The sequence below is a fragment of the Canis lupus genome, chromosome 19 (genome assembly GCF_048164855.1).
Source record: "Canis lupus baileyi chromosome 19, mCanLup2.hap1, whole genome shotgun sequence".
Taxonomy (NCBI): domain Eukaryota; kingdom Metazoa; phylum Chordata; class Mammalia; order Carnivora; family Canidae; genus Canis; species Canis lupus.
In genome coordinates this window covers 10,244,804-10,265,587 of record NC_132856.1, presented here as the reverse complement: position 1 = coordinate 10,265,587, position 20,784 = coordinate 10,244,804, and the positions used below count along the sequence as shown (strand labels likewise).

General features: G+C 38.2%; 1 protein-coding gene across 18 annotated transcripts in view; it reads left to right on the top strand.

Annotated features, from left to right (window-relative positions):
- Positions 1–20,784, top strand: part of SETD5 (SET domain containing 5) — an 84,559-nt gene that overhangs the window by 56,933 nt on the left and 6,842 nt on the right. For 14 of the 18 annotated variants that reach the window (XM_072785266.1, XM_072785261.1, XM_072785274.1 and 11 more), the window contains 4 exons: positions 4,040–4,169; positions 13,655–13,899; positions 16,918–16,974; positions 18,823–19,293. In XM_072785266.1, coding sequence (XP_072641367.1) covers positions 4,040–4,169; positions 13,655–13,899; positions 16,918–16,974; positions 18,823–19,293 — 903 coding nt within the window. The remainder of the gene's footprint in view (positions 1–4,039; positions 4,170–13,654; positions 13,900–16,917; positions 16,975–18,822; positions 19,294–20,784) is intronic. The other 4 variants (XM_072785271.1, XM_072785268.1, XM_072785270.1 and 1 more) reach the window with 1 other exon arrangement.

The following is a 20,784-nucleotide window of genomic DNA, read 5'->3' as shown; positions in this document are numbered from 1 at the left end:
CATCTTACCTAAGTATTTGAGTCACTTAATGGTTTATTTGGGGGAAATTCCCAAGTAGAGTAACCCCTAAGGAGAAATTTGACCATGAGATCTTTGCCAAAAGAGAGGCTTTGAGTATAACACAATCACATGAATAACTTCCAGGTGTCAAGAATAAAAACAATGACATCTTTCTTAAGAAAAAATAAGACTAGAAATTTACCTAAGTGATAAAGGAGGGTTGGGTCTCTGGGGATAAATTTTTACAGTAAATCACTTATCTTGGATCTCAGATCATCTGAGAAGGAAAAAAAAAGTTGTTGCATTTTTATGAGCATTATGATTAACCTTATTCTGTAGTAATTGGAGAATTGTGTTAACTCTGATATAGCATCCAAAACTAATCTTCCTATTACATTTAGCTCAGTCCCTCAAGAGTAACAGCTCAAAATCTTAACTACATTTTTAGAGTGCTCTTGAACAATTAGAGAATGTACAGGTACGGTCTTTAGTTTGGAGGAGCAAGTCAGGTGATGACTTAATATATAAATATATGAGAGAAGCTTTTTCCTTTTTTTCCTGTCTTTGGCTGGACGTAATACTAGACTTCTAAGGATGTTAACTATTGAACCGTCTTATCAAGTCAGACAGTAGGGTCTCCTTATTTTGGTCCTTTGAGGTTAGACAATTTAGTACAGATAAATAATAAAGTCTGAAGTGTAGGTGGTATGGACTAGCCCCTTGAAATGCTGCCTTAATCATCCTGATGCTAGGTTATAATCTTCCTATATCTGGATTTTCCAACTAGCAGAGTCCTGTAAAAACCAAAAACATATAAGAATATGATTTTGAATCTGAAAGAAAAATCCATTTCTCAGAACTCCTTTTACCTGTATGGGTTAGGACTTGTATCTGTAGCTCATCTTTGTATCTCCATTGGCAACAGATAAAAATCCCGTATTATATTCTCCAAATGTGTCTGACCATCCTTAGTCTTGTTTTCTGCATGCTCTGCTCAGGCACTTTTATCTATGTATGTTATATTAGTCTTTGGGAAGAGGTCAGGCTATGTATACTAATTATCTAGCAGAATTATCTTACTTAAATTGGGTCTTAAATTTTTTTAAGTTTAGATCTGAATTAAGTCAGCTTTTATATTTGCTGTTCATATCCAAATTATATTTCAAAATAAGAATTTTACTTTTTATAGTGCAAAATTAATGAAATTAGGTCTTTTATCTAGAAATTGAACTCTTTATTCTAGATAGAAATAGAAAAGAGTTATTTTTAAATTGGCTAGAATAGACACTTAGATCCTAGTGTAGGACCAAAGAAGATCTGCATTATTCAACAAAATTGTAATAGTGTTCTAAAAACTTCTCAGAAAAGAGTGTAAATTAGATGAGAAAAACCACCCTCTGAACAGTGTGTATTGCTGATAGGCATACTGTTTCTTAACTGATTAAAGGGTTAAAAATCTCACAAAGTAAAAATCATGTTAAGTTCTATGTTGTATATTTGCATCCAGATTCTTAAAGAATGTTTGACAGAACATTTTTGATGTTCCTGGAGTTTCTAAATTATATTGAATCATGGTTCTTAAAAAGCGCAAGCATATCTTATATTGGGTCTTCACTTATTTTAAAATGAAAGCATTGATTTCATGAGTAACCAGTAAACCTTTTAGTAGTGTCCTTCCTTGTTCTTTCTGAATCTTCTCTAAACTTACACTTTGTAGGTATAATACACATGGGGTGTGGGGGATTTGGTGTTCTAGATTTCTTAGAAAACCATCCTTACTGACAATGAAACACTTTGCTTTGCATTAGTATACTATTATATATACTGGGGCGGAGGGAGTGGTTATATAATCTATGTATCTCCATACATAGCATTGAAATTCATTTGAACAGGTCCTCACTGAATATGTGTGCCTACTGATATACTACAAACTTTCTTCACAGGCATTCTCATTTAGCCTTCATGACAATAACCTTGTGAGGTTGGGTTATTGGCCTTGATTTATAGATCCAGAAACACCCAGATGGGTTACCACGAGGTAGGCAGCTAATAAGAGGCACAGCCCAGTTTCAGTCCAGATCTTTGGACTCCAAAACTCAAATTACTTCCTTGCTCCTTCCCCATAGTAATGAGACTCATCAAAACATTTCTCTCATATATCTCTGAGCTTCTAAGAAACTCTTTTAAGAGTTTTGGAGAAGGAAGAAGTATTCTTTTGAACTAGTAACTATGGCTAGAACTGAGGTGCTAAGGGTATCCAAAATTAATTTGTTATTATGGAACTTGTTAGTTACAAACAAATGTTCAAGTTCTTTTTTTATCCGCTCTAAAATATTGCATAGACATACAGAAGGGTCAGGAGGAATGGGTTTGATCATATTTGCTTTGTTTAACCTTACAGCTAACCATACCAGCAACTTATTCCTTAGGATGCCCCTGTCCTGGTTTTATTTTCCTTTTTTGTAGTCATCAGATCCAGGATGTAAATTCTTTTATGGGTGTATATACTTGACACTGGAAATTTAAGAAATTATCTTATCTTGGAGGAAAGCACAGTGTGACCTCAAGTGAGTTCTATCATCTGCTCTGAAAAGAAAAACTTGTATTAAAGGTATCTGTAACAGGATTTTTCACTCATTTTGTCCTCTTGGGCCTAATTTTCCCCACCTATATACAATGAGTGCTTTGGACAAGGTGACTTCTAAGGTCTCTTTTACGTTGAAAGGTGCTGTGGTTCTGACAGTTCATCTTGATGTCAGTATTCTATGTATAAGTGAGTTCATTCTTGGTCTTGTTTGGCTTTTCAGAGACCTAGTCGTATCATAAAATGTTGATACAATTCAACCAACTATTGAGATCTCTTTTATACGTTTATTCATTCTTATTGCATCGTGTTTGCACTTTTATATTTGGTTTCATTTGGTAGACCACAAAGCCATTTATTTACATGATCTAAACTTTTTCTTGATGAAATTTTCCTCACGTTTTTTCCTGAGTTTCTAAGAGGGTAAATCTATTTGCTCTCTCTGGTGAAGAGAATATTTACTTACCTGTAATACTTGTTCTCTAAAGGTGTAAAATTATAGTCACCCTTGCTCTTCCTATTTGGGGGAGGGTCTGATTTAGAAATTGATGTTTATCAAAATTCGATCTGTCTTATGTCAGGGCAGGAGAGCCACAGAGTGGTGAGCAACCTACAACTGTGTATCTTAAGAGAACACAATTACAGGTAAGAAATTTTCTCTGTTCCTCAGGATGAATAATCTTATTATCCTAATCTTTGCAGGCTCGCTTTCTGACTTAAATTTATATCTCATCATTTTAGATTCTAGAATTCATTACAAAAAATGTGACTAATTAGAGAGTTCTTTTTGACTTTTTCCCCTTTTTGATTTCTGCAGAAGTTCATTTATTCGGGTGATTTGCATTATTCTCACCCAATTTAACCAAAGTATTTAATAGGGAGAAAAAACTCATAGGTTATTCCATCTGAGAGTAGACCTTTTGGAAGTATCTTGTTCCTGTACTGAAGAGCTGTTTATTCTCATCCAGAGTCTTCCTGTGAATCTTTTCTATTACCTCTTCCAATATCTCCAGCACAGGGCAGATGGCTCTTAAGAGATCTTTTATCTTCCTTTTAGGCACTTATTTTATGTACTAGTTTTATCCTATATGATCAGAGTCTCTCTCTCAAATGAAAGCTAAGATTCCTTAATCTCTTTCCCATTTACCCCATTCTAAGCAATATGAAAAGTTGAATAGTATTCTTTTTTTTATTGATTTCAATTTTTGGATGGGATCTTATTATGTATAATCCAGATTTTCTCAATTTTGCCCCGTAGAAGGAATTGATGGGGCAATATTCTAATATGCTGAAATGCAAGACAAAAAAAATACTTGACTATGGAACTGAATGAGTGTGTTGGAGTGCATCTCTCACCAGTTGATATGTAATGATCTGATTAATGTATTTTAAAATGACTTTACTAAGTAGTTTTAAATGATTATTGATAATTCCCTGGTTCTTTTACTGTTGTAGCGCTGGATAAAGCAAGCCTTGGAAGAAGGGATGACTCAAACATCATCTATACCCCAAGAGACTAGAACTCAGCACCTATACCAAAGTAATGAGAATAGTAACTCTTCTAATATCTGCAAAGATAATGCAGGTACGTATCTCAAATCTTCCTGAATCTGTAAACAATGATTATTTCCGGTCCACATAAAAAAATTCAGTTTGAGTACTTGAACAGTCTGACACCCCCAAAAAAGAACATTATTATCTAAATAGTTACTTTACATCTGTCTTTACAGAGGAAGAGAGAGATCTCAAGTCAGGGAACAGTTTTCCCATGCCGACAAAGAAAGAACTAGATAGTGTACAGATAACTGTAGAATTAAGAGGAAAAATAAAGGGGTAGCCCTGGTGGCGCAGCAGTTTGGCGCTGCCTGCAGCCTGGGGTGTGATACTGGAGACCTGGGATCGAGTCCCACATCGAGTTCCCTGCATGGAGCCTGCTTTTCCCTCTGCCTGTGTCTCTCCCTCTCTCTCTCTCTCTCTCTCTCTCTGTCTGTCTCTATGAATGAATAAATAAAATCTTTAAAAAAAAAAAAAGGAAAAATAAACAAGAAAGATACGGGGCTCTGTTGAAGGAACAATAAAGATTACATATGATTTAGCTGGGTGGGGCTTAGTTGAAGGGGCAGCAGTGAATGAAGTAAATGAGAAATCCTTGGGATGTTCTTGTTTTCAAAAAGTCTTGCACAATTAGTGTAAAATTTTCTAAGAAACATGGCTTTGAATCCAATATAAAATCCTCGTGAGTTTTTAAATTAGAAGGTCCTAAAAATTCATCTGGTCCATTGGTTTTCACAGTAACTCTTACAGGATAATTTTAATTGAATTGCAATTGAGAGCACTGGTGCATAAACTTGTGGTGCTAACTTATTTTGGTGACAGTCTTTTTACCAAAGTTTTTCCTGCCAATTTCAGCTTAATTGAAAAGTTCTCTGTGATTCTTATAAGTTTATCTCTAAACCAATTTTGTGAATATTATGTAATAAAAAATAAATTAGATGCTAAAGGTCATGTAAGATTACATCTAACATGACATAATAGTTCATATTTTCATAAAAACTACTGTTTCTATTCGTTGACTTGCTGAGTAAATATGCACTTAAATAGATTTGTACTAGTAACATCTGCTTTATGTTAAAATTCTGTATAATATTATATGTGAAAAAAGTAAGCTACTAAAAATAGGGTTTTTTTTTCCAAATTATTAATTTCGTTAATTCTTCTATCTCTAGATTAGATTATACTTCTAGGATTTCCCATGTATATCCCCAGGATAATAAAAACCCAGTGTAGAACATACGGAAGATAAATGATACTGTGTTCTTAAAAATATTTTACTTTTCTTCTGCATCAAACATTAGGGAAATTTACTCAAACTAGATCAATATAAAGAAATGCTGTTACCAGATTTCCATTAATGTTACCAATTTATTGGCAGCATTTACAATATAGTGAGAGTATAACTTAAATCTCTCTTGTAGACACACATATACACATTTGAGTGTCTATATTTGAGGTTGGGAAAAGGAGGTTGTATAGCAGTTTGTGTCCTGACTAGCAAAGATTCCTAGGCAAAGTGTCTTTGTTACTACATGCCCCTGTTGGAATGGAATTAGGACTGTTAGTCATCAACCTTTCTTGAATTTTTGCTCTCATCTCTAGCAGTGAGAAACATTCAAAGGACACACCTTGCCCTTAAGGAACAACATAATCAAAAGGAAAATATTTAATTAAAGCTAAGTGTAGTAGTCATATAAATGAGCTAGAATATTGCTGCAAGTTAGTGTAAATCCTGGAGGGATTAATTTTTTTGTCAGTTTAGTTAATGTTTTTTTTATTTTTTCAAAAAGACTAAGGAGGTGTTAAGAAAGTGAAGTGGGGGTGCCTGGTGGCTCATTTGGTTAAGTGCCTGACTTTTGATTTCAGCTCAGGTCACAATCTCAGGGTTGTGGAATCAAGCCCCATGTCAGGCTCTGTGCTGGACGAGGAACCTGCTTAAGATTCTCTTTCTCTCTCTCTTCCCCTCTGCTTCTACCACCACCACCGTCACCACCACCACTACTCTCCCCTGGCTCTGGAGGAGAAAAAAAAAAAAGAAAGGGAAGTGGATTGGTAGAGTAGAAAGAATCCAACTGAACTGAATTTGAAGACCCTACCCTGGGCAGCCCGGGTGGCTCAGTGGTTTAGTGCTGCCTTCAGCCCGGGGCATGATCCTGGAGACCCAGGATCGAGTCCCATGTCGGGCTCCCTGCATGGAGCCTGCTTCTCCCTCTGCCTGTGTCTCTTCCTCTATTTCTCACTGTGTGTCTCTTGTGAATAAATAAATAAATAATTTTTTTTTTTTTTTTTTTAAAGAAGACGACCCTACCCTTTACTAGGTACATGATGTTGGGCAAGTTACTAAGCATCTCTGAGCCTCCTTGGTAAAATGGAAATAGTATTATCTGCTTTATAGAGCTTATATGAGTTTAGTAACGTTAATGTATGTGAAGTGCTTAGTGTGTTATTGAACCCACAATAAGAATTATTACTAACATTATTCTACATAAAATATACTTTCTTGTCGAGCATTTATGAAATATTTACAGAAATTAGTCAGATACTAGGATACATTAAAGATTATAAGTTCCTAAAATCTAAAGTTATATAGAAATAAAAAATAAAATCACGCTTGAAGGAGAGGGCATAATGTTCATTGTTTGTAAATGGTATGGATTTAGACTAATAAGAAAGTCTAATCAGCTGAAAAACTTGGTAAGAGTTCAGTAAAACCACTGGATAGAAGGTACATATGCAAAGATTAATAAATAGCATTTATGTACTAAGAAAATGAATGAAGAAAATTTTTTCATTCCCAAACTTAACAAAACTAAATAACTGCTTAGGAATAACCATAGTGGGAAATGTGGAGTAAAACCATTGCTGAGAAATATATTTAAAGACTTGAGGAGGGCAGCCCCGGTGGCGCAGCGGTTTGGCGCCGCCTGCAGCTCAGGGCGTGATCCTGGGGACCCTGGATTGAGTCCCATGTCGGGCTCCCTGCATGGAGCCTGCTCCTCCCTCTGCCTGTGTCTCTGCCTCTCTCTCTCTAGCTGTGTCTCTATGAATAAATAAATAAAATCTTTAAAAAAAAAAAAAAAGACTTTAGGAAGTGAATATAAAGTCTATATTCCTTAATGGAAATTATAATTAATATCTCCTCCCTCCAATCTTCCCACAGCTCTGTACCTCCCTCCTAATGCCATTACCCCACCCCCCATGGGGTGAAAACCAGCTTGTTTTCAAATTTGATTAAATAAAGTTTATCTAAATAAACATAAAATAAAAAGACAAAGAGGTGCCTTCGTTAGAGGTACAAAACTAGTTTCTAGGAGCACCTGGGTAGCCCAGTCAAGTAAGTGTCCAGACTCTTAATTTTATCTCAGGTCATGGTCTCAGGGTGGTAAGATCAAACCTTGCCTAGGGCTCCATGTTGGCCTTGGAGCCTGCTTAAGATTCCCATTCACTTGCTAGCTCTCTTTCTCAAAAAACAAAACAAAACTAGTTTTTAATATGAAGCTGGAAGCTAGTAATTAAATTAGTCCTTTACTGGTACCTGAATGTTTGTGCATGAAATAGAATAGCCAGAAACAGGTCTTAAGTGAATAAAATATTTGCTAAATTATTCTGGAATTTTTTACTACTTGGGGCATTGAAAAGAATCCTTGCCAAAGCAAGTTCTAGACACATTCACGTATTTTTTGTATAAAGCAAGCTTGAATAAAGTTTCTGTGTCTATATTTCCTCTGAGTTAATAAAGGACAAGTCTATTGAGAGAAAGGATTTGCAGTGAAAATGACAAGAGAGTAATATTTGGCAAGGTTTAACATATGCATTAAAAATGGTAATACTCCACATTGTGTGGCTGGCTCAGTAGAACATGTGACTCTTGATCTCAGTGTCAAGAGGTCCAGCCCCACATTGGGATTAGAGATGACTTAAATAAACTTGAAAAAAATACTACTTAACGTAATAGTTGTTCTATTAGGTTAGGTATCTGTTCTACAGAAATAAATGTAGACTAAAAAGTTTTGTATAAAGTACTAGTTATAGAATTATTAATTGATAACTGAAAATATAGAGAATAAAAAGCTGGATTTCAGGCAGTAAAGGAGTGGTAAAATTTGTGTATTTTCTATGTGCTGCACATACTTTTGGTACACATAGCATAATATTGTACATACATGTATGTATATTTGTAATATACGTATATAGTATATGCACATAGCATATACTACACACACAGTATTATTAAAAATTTCACTCTTTATTCATTTTATCAAACTAACCTGCAAAAAAAACAGCATCTTACTACTTTTAATTAGATTTCATTGATCTGAATCTTGACTCTGTAAGAATATCAAAAGAAAAGTATATTATGACTAACTGAAATTTCTAGTAGGAATATAAGGATGGCTTAGTATTTCACATAATTTATTAGCAGGCCAAATGGGATGGAGTAATAGCATAGTAGATATGAATTTAATGATAAATCTAATAAGATGCCTATGGTTTTTAAAAAGATTTTATTTAGAGAAAGAGAGAAAGCACAAGCAGAGGGAGGAGAGAGAACCTTAAACAGACTCTGTGCTGCGTGTGGAGCCCTATGCGAGGCTTGAGCCCATGACCCTAAGATCATGACCTGAGTGGAAACCAAAAGTTGAATGCTTAACCCACTGAGCCATGCAGGCGCCCCACTTGTGATTTTTTTTTACATCTATCTGAAAAATGATTGCCAGTTATGCTTCATTGTGAAAATTATATTAGACACCTGGGTGGCTCAGCGATTGGGCACCTGCCTTGAGCCCGGAGTGTGATCCTGGAGTCCTGGGTCAAGTCCCACATCTGGCTCCCTGCAGGGAGCCTGCTTCTCTTTCTCTGCCTGTGTCTCTGCCTCTCTCTGTGTGTCTCATGAGTAAATAAATAAAATATTTTTTAAAAATTTACTTACATTAAACCTTAAAATGCATTATTAAATATAGCAAAAGTAAATATACCAAATTATACTTCAATTTTTAAAAATAATAAATTTTAAAAAGGAGTTGTCAGATTATCCCACTATTACATTATTTAACAGTATCTAGAATTATTAGCCAATGTGATTACAAAAAAAAATATGAGATAAAAGTACAGGTAAAGAGGATGTATGTATTATCATTGTATATAAATAATATGCTTTATCTACCTAGAAAAGCCAAGTGAGTTAACTAAAACACTGGTGGCTGGGTAAAAAATATATAAATATTTTCTTCCATGTTAAAAATAGCACATAGGGTGGCTCAGTTAGTTCAGTATCCAACTCTGTTTCACCTCAGGTCATGATCTCATAGGTTGTGAGTTTGAGCCCTGCTTGGGGCCCTCACATCAGCCCAGCTGGGCTGCACTCAATGGGGAATCTGCTTGAGATTCTCTCCCTGTACTTCTTCCCCACTTGCGTTCCTGCTCTCTAATCTTAAAAAAAAAAAAATGAAGAAGAAGATCAGCACCCCCATAGAAAGCAAGCTAAAGGACATGAGCAGACAGTTCACACAAGAATAAATATAAAGCTGTTGAGCCCACATGCTTTTGATTTAACAATCCTGCATCGAGCAGCCCAGGTGGCTCAGTGGTTTAGCACAGCCTTCAGCCTACGGCCTGATCCTGGAGACCCGGGATCCCTGCATGGAGCCTGCTTCTCCCTCTGCCTGCCTGTGTCTCTGCCTCTCTCTCTGTGCCTCTCATTAATAAATAAATAAAATCTTTAAAAAAAAATCCTACATCTAGCCATTTTGTCCTCAAAACTAAACAGTATAGAAATATGTAAGGACAAGGTTATTGGTCACTGAGGCATACTTACAAGAATTTGCATGCACTTAAGGGCTAATTTTGATGCTATGAATGGCCTACAGCCATGAAAACTGAATTGTAGATTTCTGTTCGTTGATATGGGAAGATTTTTACCACATGTTTGTTTCTGAGTGAAAATAGGTTATGGAGCTCTGTTACTTAGACAAGAGTCAATAAGGCCACGTTAAGAAAAAGGTATAGATGAAAATGCACGAGGGTATTGGCAGTGCATTAATTTGTAGGTTTGGTTTCAAATTGTGTGTTTATTTAAATATGTGGGTGTTTGTGTAATTTTGTGAATTTGAGTAAAGATGGAAAACGATACAAGACTGGAAAAAAATTGTAAATATGGTGTTATTGATAGAAAAAAGGCAAATGACCACTGGCCCATAAACTTCCATCAGGGCAGATGTCAGATCTGTTTTGTTGAATAGGATACCATAATAATAACTCAATAAATATGTTTTATATGAATGACCTGTGAGTTGGAAGTAGGGAGTTCATCTGTACTTTCTAACTTTTCTGTAGTGAGCTTCATTATTTAGCCAAATTCCCTTTAGTATTTAGCGTTGGACCTGGCAATATAGTGTTTTTTTATTTTTTAAAGATTTTATGTATTCATTCATGAGAGACACAGAGAGAGAGGCAGAGACACAAGCAGAGGGAGAAGCAGGCTCCCTACAGGGAACCTGTTGTGGGACTCAATCCCGATGTGGGACTTAATCCCAGGACTCCAGGAATCAACGCCCTGGACCAAAGGCAGACGCTCAACCTCTGAGCCACCCAGGCGTCCCTATAGCAGTTTTTTGGTTTTTTTTAAGATTTTAATTATTTATTCATGAGCGACAGAGAGAGGCAGACACACAGGCAGAGGGAGAGGCAGGCTCCCTGCAGGGAGCCTGAGGTGGGACTCGATCCCAAGTCCCCAGGATCACGTCCTGGGCTGAAGGCAACACTAAACTGCTGAGCCACCCAGGCTGCCCCCTATAGCAGTTTTTTAAAAGATTTACAGTGTGACTCTCAAAGTACACTAAAAAATGTAATAAACATGTCATGAATCACATTTGTTTTTTATACCTAGACACCTTTCAAAGGAAAACAGTAAGAAAGAAAAGTTAATTTCTGGAACACAAGAAGAATATAAATATAATTCCAATCTAGGAAAATAAAAACTTCTTACACATCAGAAAGAAAAAAAAGCACGTCCAGTATTTTTTACATTTATTCTTCCCTCTCTCATTTCCATATCTGTTAGCCTAGTTCCGTGCCTCATAACTCTAGTAACTACTCCATTAATTCGAAATAGCTTCCCATTGTCATTCTAACCATTGCTGCCATAGTAATCATCCTGAAGCACAGCTCTGAGCCTGATCTTCTGTCCAAAATGTCCTTGAACGGCCTGGGATAAATGCCACTCCTTCCACTAAGCCTAGGGGATATATCTTAACATAGTGACTGAGAATGTAAATGAAGGGGGGGCCCCTGGGTGGCTCAATGTTTAAGTGGCTGCCTTTGGCTCAGGTCATGATCTCAGGGTCCTGGGATTATGCCTCATGTCATTGTCCTCTCTGTTCAGCAGAGAGTCCGCTTCTCCCTCTACCCCTGCCGCCATCCTGTCTCTTATGCTCACTCTCTTCCTCAAATAAATAAAACATTTTTTTAAAAAATACTAAAAGCGGGCCACCTGGCTGGGTGGCTCAGTGGTTTAGCGTCTGCCTTTGGCTCAGGGCCTGATTCTGGGGTCTTGGGATCAAGTCCCATATCAGGCTCCCCTTAGGGAACCTGCTTCTCCCTCTGCCTGTGTTTCTGCCTTTGTCTCTCATGAATAAATAAATAAAATCTTTAAAAAAATAAAAGAATATAAATAAAACTAAATTACCTAGTCTTTATCTTTGCACATCAGTTCCTCATCTTTTTTTTTTAAATAAAGATTTATTTATTTATTTATTTATTCATGGTAGAGAGAGAGAGGCAGAGAGAGAGAGAGGCAGAGACACAGGAGGAGGGGGAAACATGCTGGGAGCCCCATGTGGGACTCCAGGATCGCGCCCTAGGCCAAAGGCAGGTGCTAAACCGCTGAGCCACCCAGGGATTCCCCCCCCCCCTTTTTTTTAAAGCTCATGACTGAGCTGAAGGCAGAGGCTTAACCAGTTGACCCACCCAGGTGCCCCAGATTCCTCATCTTTAAACTGAATTTTTAGAGTTGTTTAAATGAATATAATAATTTACATAAAGTACATAGAATAGTGCCTGGTATCTAATACGCACTTAAAAGCATAATTTTTTTTTAAGATTTTTTTTTTTTAAGATTTCATTTATTTATTCATGAGAGACACTGGAGAGAGGCAGAGACACAGGCAGAGGGAGAAGCAGGCTCCATGCAGGGAGCCGGATGTGGGACTTGGTCCCAGGACTCCAGGATCATGCCCTGAGCCAAAGGCAGATGCTTAACCACTGAGCCACCCACGCATTCCTAAGATTGATTGATTGATTGATTGATTGATTGATTGATTTTAAGATTTTATTTTTAAGTAATCTCTACACCCAGTGTGGGGCTCAAATACAGGACCATTAGATCAAGAATTACAAAGCATAATTTTATTTTTTGATTAACACATAACCATACGATCACCTCTGAGGTTCTTAAACATGTTTTACATGTTTTCTCATCCTCACGAATTTGTAAATCCCCTTAAATAGAATATATGGTGACCTTCTCCTCTCACATACCTACTTCAGTAGTTTCCATATAGTAGGTATTAAGTAAATAAATATCTTTTAACTGTAAATGAATAAAAGTAGACTTCTCCTCTGAGAAAGTGAGATAGGTGCTTTGACCTGAGTGGTCATTAAAATATATAGGGTAGTAATTTCCTTTTTAAGTGGACCCAAGAAGTATAAGAAGTATAGGATATTCCAATCAGAAAAAGAGTACTAGCCTCATTTTTGAAAACGGTTGGGAGAAATTTTCGTGAAAATCATTTCCTCCTTTGAAGCACTCTAAGACTAGGGGCTAAATATAGGTCAAGTAATCGTGTGTAACTCTTTCCTACTAAAGCAGAACGTTATAGAAAGAGCTGCCAAAAAATGGTAAAAATATATAAAAGGAGTATATGGAGTTAACATTCTAGAAACCTGAGCTGATGACATGGCAATTAAGTAGAGAGTGATTTTAACAAGGTGACAGAGAACTGAGATTTTTGGAAACTGAATATAAAAATTAAGTTTATATTTTCCCCTGGAAGAAATTAAATTCATTCCAGGGATCAGTCAACAGAAGTGTCAGATTCGGGATCCCTGGGTGGCGCAGCGGTTTGGCGCCTGCCTTTGGCCCAGGGCGCGATCCTGGAGACCCGGGATCGAATCCCACATCGGGCTCCCTGCATGGAGCCCGCTTCTCCCTCTGCCTGTGTCTCTGCCTCTCTCTCTCTCTCTCTCTCTGTGACTATCATGAATAAATAAATAAAATCTTAAAAAAAAAAAAAAGTGTCAGATTCATTTGGTGATTCTCTGGGAGATAGAGAATTTTGAGAATTACTTTAAGTGTGACAATTAAAGAGTTCTTTGGGCTTTTGGTTTGATTGTAGGAGATAACAATGGAATGAGGCAGAAGAGGAATTAACCATTGTGGGCTAGAGATTAATAGCTTTACTACAGAGCTTCCCTTTAAGCTGTGGTTTCAATCTCTCATCCAAGCTTTGTATTTCACAGATCTATTGAGCCCATTAAAGAAATGGAAGTCTCGATATTTGATGGAGCAGAATGTCACCAAGTTACTGAGGCCTCTTTCTCCAGTCACACCACCCCCTCCCAATCCAGGCTCAAAGAGCCCCCCACTGACCACATCTGGCCCATCTCACTCAGAAGAGGAGTGTCGAAATGGATACAGCCTCATGTTCTCACCAATCACGTCTCTTACTACTGCTAGTCGCTGCAATACTCCTCTGCAGTTTGAGGTAACTTGGGTTTGGTTGTTGGGGAGTGCTGAATATTAAAATTATCATTTGCCCTTCCTCATTTCAAGTATAATGTCATTCCAAATATTTCTTGACCATGTTCCTGCTAGTGTCAGCAAGAGGATGGGAAACCTCAGGATCAGTGTGACCTGTTACCTGGTAGCCTCTCATCTTCCCCCAAAGCCCCCATACTTCCCCAAAAAGGAATAGTTCTACCATGGATGACATTCATCTGTTTTTTGCATGCAACCCATCAGTGTCTGTAACTGTAGTAATAAGCATGCTCCATCTCCATCTTTGTCTTTACTATATACCTTGGTTAAAATAGGTCTCTAGCTGCCTAGTAACCACTAATGATACTAGCCTGAGAGCTCAGGTTATTCTGATTGTCTGTCTTTCTTTTTAGGCCTTTAAATGAGTGAGTTATTTTTCCCTGTTGTTTTGTATTCTTGTTGTGGCCTCAGTGAACAGAGATCTAGAAAGCTTTGGGTTATGATTTGTGGCAAATGAGTTTTTTTCCCCTACTCCAAGTTACTTTCCCTTCTTGTTACACTGTGTTAGGAATGAAAAGTAGAAAGAGGCTAACAACATGTATTTGTAAAAGACAGATTTATTATACTCACTCCCTGGATTAAGTTAGAAATGTATACCTTAACTGAACAGTTAATTCTGAATCACATTCTTGTGTTCACGTGTGGATGACAGCAGGTTTACTGAACAGAATCCTTGTGTATAAAAAAAAAATTCAGTCTATTACATGTTGCTTTAATCTGAACTTCATTAAAGCCAGTCTCTTCCTCCTTAAAAATAATTGTTCCAATCACTAAACCCTCAGCTCTGCCCCTAGCTTGTAACTTCTCCAGATGTGTTCTTTGATAAAGGTGAATGCTTTAACCAATGCCTTTCTACCTATTCAGCCATTATGAGAACATAGGGATTTAAAATACCCGGACTCTTGAATGGCTAACTGAGAAGGAGGTAGCTTGCAATCTTGAAAGCAGAAAGCAGTTATGTTCTGTACCTGAACTAGAGAGACTGTATTAATTACTTTGGGAGCCAACCTCTTTGGCAAGCGGATTGTAGGGAGGCAGGGGAGCCTTCCTGGTTATATTTGATTTATAGAGAAGTTACTTTTTACTAAATTCCCTGTGGCTTTCTTCTTAGCCATACAGTAAAGCAGCTGATTCAGGCCTTACTAACTTGATTTAATTGCCTTGATTTTTCAGTTAGCAAATAGAGTTTAATATTAAAATTTTATAAGAGGATATTCACCCTGGAGGGCAGCAAATTGTAGGCATTGGATTTCATACTTTATCGTTGCAGGTTTTATTATAATTAAAAAGGTGTAATTACAGAAATTAGAAATTATGTCACCTTCCAGGACAGTTAAATTTAGCACTCGGTGCATTTCCTAATCCCATATAGTATTTGGATAGTTGAAACATTGTATAAGGGTAAGATGCTTTTATCTATCTATTTATTTTTACAAGTCAAAGAACAGTTTAGTGATGCATAGTCTAAGCATAATGTCAGAATACTGGGAATGAAAGAAAATATTACAGTATATTAAATAACCTATCCCTTCAGAAAGTCTAATGCCTATTTTCACAGTTTCAATCTTGTGATTTGACTAAGGAAAATTAGCCTTTCTTGTCATTAAAACACAGTTCACCATCCTGGCCATCCTTATCACCATTTTAACCACCATGCTCTTTACTGTATTCTAGTATAGAAAGCCTTATTTCCATCCAACACTGTTGTGACACAGAAAAATACCAAAAAGGTCTCACAGGTAAAGATGAGTTTGGTTGGGGAAGAATATTTTTGAAAGGAAAAATAAAAATCACCCCAGTGAAAAATGTCTCCAGTGCTAAGGGAAGGAGTTGAGGAGACATGTAGTAGAGGAGAAACAAGATTGTGAGGAGGAGGAAGATCAAGGAAAGGGAGTAAAAGCAACTCTAGGAAGGCAAACTTAATCAGCCCCTCCTTTCCACCAGAATAACCCTTCCCTTCTCTTCTGGGCCCAGTGTCCATCTCACACACTACCCAGCCCACTAAATAAAATTAAGAGCTTCATTTTGTCTCCCATGGAATGGGTCTGCCACCCACATTAGAGCTGTCCAGAGTCTCCAACATTAGGAACCCCTCCCTTCTCTTATCCCTGGTTCTCTGAATCCTTGTCACAACTACTGCCATCATTCTGTCTACTTCGTACCATTCAGCTCTTCCATCAGAGTTCCTATTTGATATGAGAGAGCTACCTCAGGTGAAAGCTCTAAGGGGAAGCCTGTTTAAGATGCAGGGACTTGAAGTGTACCCCTCTGGTTTTTCCCTCTCCTCTGTTCCCAGAAGTACAAGAGATTTTTAACATCAGAGAACACTGGTAGGTAGGAGTGTTCAGATCTAATTAGATTATGCCATAAACCATCTAGCCTATGAGCTGGATTGCATTCTGTCTCCTATAACTGTAATTCAGGAGATGCTAGCCATCTCCTTAGCCCTGTCAGCCTCAGCACTTTCCCTGGACAATGGTGGTAAGCCCGAACCACACAGGAGAATGAAGAAATGTGATTTTCAGAAGGAGGTGTGGGATAAAGGAAAAAGGTTCCCCTAGGAGGAATAAGTGATAGGATGCCCATCAGTAATAAATACTATAGACTGCTCAACTGTCATCAACTGTAGAACAAAATTTCATATGAAATTATAGTGTACAGTTTAACGGATCTAAACTTTTTCTGTTACCTGCTTAAGATGTTTACTTATAGCATGAAACATTATAATCAGTTTATCCCTAAATGCTTTCAAGGACACCAGGAAGCATTTTTAACCAGTCGTTCTGTCCATTGAGATGAATTCTGCAGTTAAACATTTCCCCTGTGCATTCTTTTCCCACCCCTTGCCCCCACCACAAAGTTGTGGCTAACCATCTATGCTTGCCTTTACTTTATTTTTTTGTTTGTTTTGTTTTGCTTCTTGACTTCGGATAGATGAATAACAAGATGCTTTTCCCTCCTCTAGAACATATCCTCCCCTGAGAGTTCCCCTGCGAATAGGCCCGAGTCCCTGTCACCCGAGGTAGTTATCACACCATCTCAATCACACTTGGAGGCTGAGAGTGAGTGTGCATGAGTGTGTGGGAGGGCTGGGGGGTCCGAGTGAGCGGGGCAGTAGGCTGAGGAACGACCAGTCGCTGTAAGTTGAATGAATCTTCCCATGTGTGACTGTGATCACTCAGTACTTTCAATGTAGATGGAGGAAAATGAAGGGGTGTGTGGGGGGTCGGGTTTGTTGTTTGGGGGAGGGGGTGGCTGAAGAGTTCTTCTAAAGAATAGAGTCTAGAAGTCAAGTTTAAAAAAGCAAGCTGAAGATGTGGCAGGAACCTTGGTAAAGAAAACAACAAATAAGGTGTGTTTGTTAAATAAGGAAAGTTGAAATCAAAAGTTGGTAAGAGCTACCTTTTGATATTTATTATCTTGGGCTGATGAAGGAGCAGTTTATAGCAGAAAAGTTAGGCAGTGATTTATGTTTTGTTCCAGGGATAATCTGACAGCTTTTTGTTTAACTGGATGTTTGGGCTTTGGTTGATAGACTGAGCAGCTTGTTTTGAAAGGGAGAGTCCTGCCTCTCCATTTTCTACGTTTTCTTATAGTTCCTTACTGGGTATACAAGGAAACTAAGCCCATGGCTTCTGTGAAACAGGCCTTCCTTTTGTAGTAGTGGAAATGTGATTGCATACAAGTGGTATCTCTTAGAATATCCCATTGAGTGTTTTTCTCAGGCACTCTACTGCTGTAGAGATGTTAAATTTAGATTTTAGTGCTAGAATTTAACTATTATAAGATTTGGACAAATGTAATGATTAACTGTGAATCCACATGGAGCCTTTTTCCTCTTGAAGAGAAAGCTGTAGTCTAACCTTTCAGAAATTAACTGAACTGTAAACTCTACCCCTTTCCAGTAAAAAATTAGTGCTAAACTTAGTGATAGTTGATAAAATTCTGGATCAGAATTTTATAGATCAAAGGAAACTGAAACTGAAAAAGGTTGTATCTAGTGTACTAGAGGTTTTCTGGGTGTTTTTTACTCTCATAAGGAAATCATAGTGTGACATCTGGATTTTTGGTACCATTCTTCCTAGAGAGTTAGTAATAGTTGATCTAGTGATGGAAAATCTTGATGTTAGGAGGTAATGATAACCAAATAGTAGGTATGGTTTATTTTTGATATAATTCAGCATTTTGAATGCTCTGCAGTGATGGGCATTAGTGGTCTTGTGGTATGTGGACATATATGTCAGATGATAGAGAATTGAGTGGCCAGAATGTTTTATGAGAAGCACTCATACTTAATAATGAAAGTGAGTAAGAACTGGTTGATTGATGTCTTTAACTAATACCATTGTCCTTTACTAAACCAGTAACTTAAATACTTGTCTTTCTACTTACTACTTTCTTTCCCTTTTTCCCTCCTCCCACCTTCCATCAGTATTAAATACAAATGAATAACACCAGAAGCCAGTTACCTTAAGACACCAGTCTCACCTCTGTAGCATACATGGGGCTCAGGTAAATCCCTGATTATACTTCCAGTCCCTTAATGTCATACAAGGTGACTCAGCAAACCTGATGAAAGGCTAAGCAGGCAAAATAGTCACATTTGGCCAGTTGCTTAATTCTGATTTTCCCAGGCTTCTTACCCAGAAAGACTTTAAAGCAATTTATGAAAGGCCAGCATTCTATAGTAATCTGGCCTGTATATTCTGTTGCTCCATGGGATTTATATAGATGTTAATGACTTTCTCTCTTGTACTTCCATCCCTCTTACCTTTTACCTGTGCCCCCTCACTTCCCTTCCTTTCTGCCCTTTGACTATTTCCTTCCCCTGCCTCCTCCTCCATGTCTCTGTTGATTTTTATTCTTTCAGCTTTGTCACCGAAAAGACCTGGACTTGACAAAAGTAGGCTACCTTGACTCCAACACTAACAGCTGTGCTGACAGACCTTCCCTGATCAACTCAGGTCCTTCTGACCTGGCTACTCATCCTTCTATCGGGCCCCCCTCTGAGACTGGCTTTCCAAGCAGGAGTGGAGATGGACATCAAACCCTTGCAAGGAACTCGGACCAGGCATTTCGGACAGAGTTTAACTTAATGTACGCCTACTCCCCATTGAACGCTATGCCTCGAGCTGATGGATTATATCGAGGGTCTCCCCTAGTAGGGGATAGGAAACCTTTACATTTGGATGGGGGATATTGTTCCCCTGCAGAAGGGTTTCCCAGCAGATATGAACATGGTTTTATGAAAGACCTCTCTCGTGGATCCATGTCACCTGGCAGTGAGAGGACTTGTGAAGGAGTCCCATCTGCCCCCCAGAACCCACCACAGAGGAAAAAGGTAAGTGTTTTCTACCTTATATAGGCCCTTTTGAAAACACTAAGTAAGTGATTCAGTAGAAATTTATTGAGATACCACTGTGTGTTCAGCATCATTCCCTGTGTGAGGAAAACAAAGAGACCTAAGACATGCTTTCTGCCCTGTCCAATGAAAGACCAGACTGTTTTGTTTTAAAGGTCTTATTTATTTGAAAGAGAGAGAGCGCTCAAGCATGAGCAGGGGCAAGGGGGCAGCACGGAGGGAGAGGGAGAAGTAGACTTCCCACTGAGGATGGAGCTAGACTTGGGACTCGATCTCAGGACCCCTCGTGACCTGAGCTGGAGGCAGCCACTTATCTGACTGAACCACCCAGGAGCCCTGTTTTGTTTTGTCTTTAAGACAAGACTGTTTTAATACCATTTGATGAGTGTTAACAAATACTCAAATTTAAATGCCTGCCGTGTATGTGCTATACACATGCTATGCAATCAAAGGATAGAACAATGAGAGAATAATGCTGATTACTTGTATTATTTAGCACTTCCTATGTTCTAGGCACTGTTCACTATTTCTTATGCATCATATTCTCACAATAATCCTGTAAGAAAAAAAAAACAATCCTGTAAGATGGGTAATTTCCCATTTTCCAGATGAGGAAATTAAGGCAAGTTGAATGACTTGCCTGTGGTCACATAGCAAGTAAACAGAAGGTCTAGGACACTGCCCAGTCTATCTGATTCCAGATTACATGCTCTTACCGCCACTATTCTATATTTGCCTCCTATGTTCTGCCCTAATGGAGCATAAAACAAGTGAGACAGAGGTAAGCAGATAATTCTATTAATAACTAATTAATTACAGTGGCATTGGATGCTCCAGAGGAGTTGTTCAGATACAGTAAAAACATCTTAGCTGCAGCCTGGCCTAGTCATATAAGTGGAGGGTATATTGAGAATAAACAAGAGGCTCCTAGCTAGTTTGAGAGGTGGTGGAGTGAGAGATGACAGGTCACTCACTGATTTAGCTGATCTCTTTTAGTAAATAGGAAGCAATCTGCCAACAAACAAGAGTAAGGATATTACAGAAGAGAGCAGAACTCTTTGCCTATGTGACACTGCCATTGAGTGGGCAGCGGGGATGCAATGGCTGCAAACAGTTGAATGCTGCTGTAGTATCTGGTGAAAGGTAGGGAGAGTCAGGAAAGGAGAGTACGGAAAGAGATGGTGGGGCAGCCCTGGTGGCGCGCCTGCAGCCCGGGGTGTGATCCTGGAGACCCGGGATCGAGTCCCACGTCGGGCTCCCTGCCTGCTTCTCCCTCTGCCTGTGTCTCTGCCTGCGTCTCTATGAATAAATAAATAAAATCTTTAAAAAAAAAAAAAAAAAAGAGATGGTGGAACAAGGCCAGGCCATAGATTCCTGGCTAACAGGTTGGGACTTGACTTGTAAGTAATGCCTGTTCAAGAAATTACAAAACCCCAAAATGTGCTTTTTTTATGTCAGTTGGACTTCAGC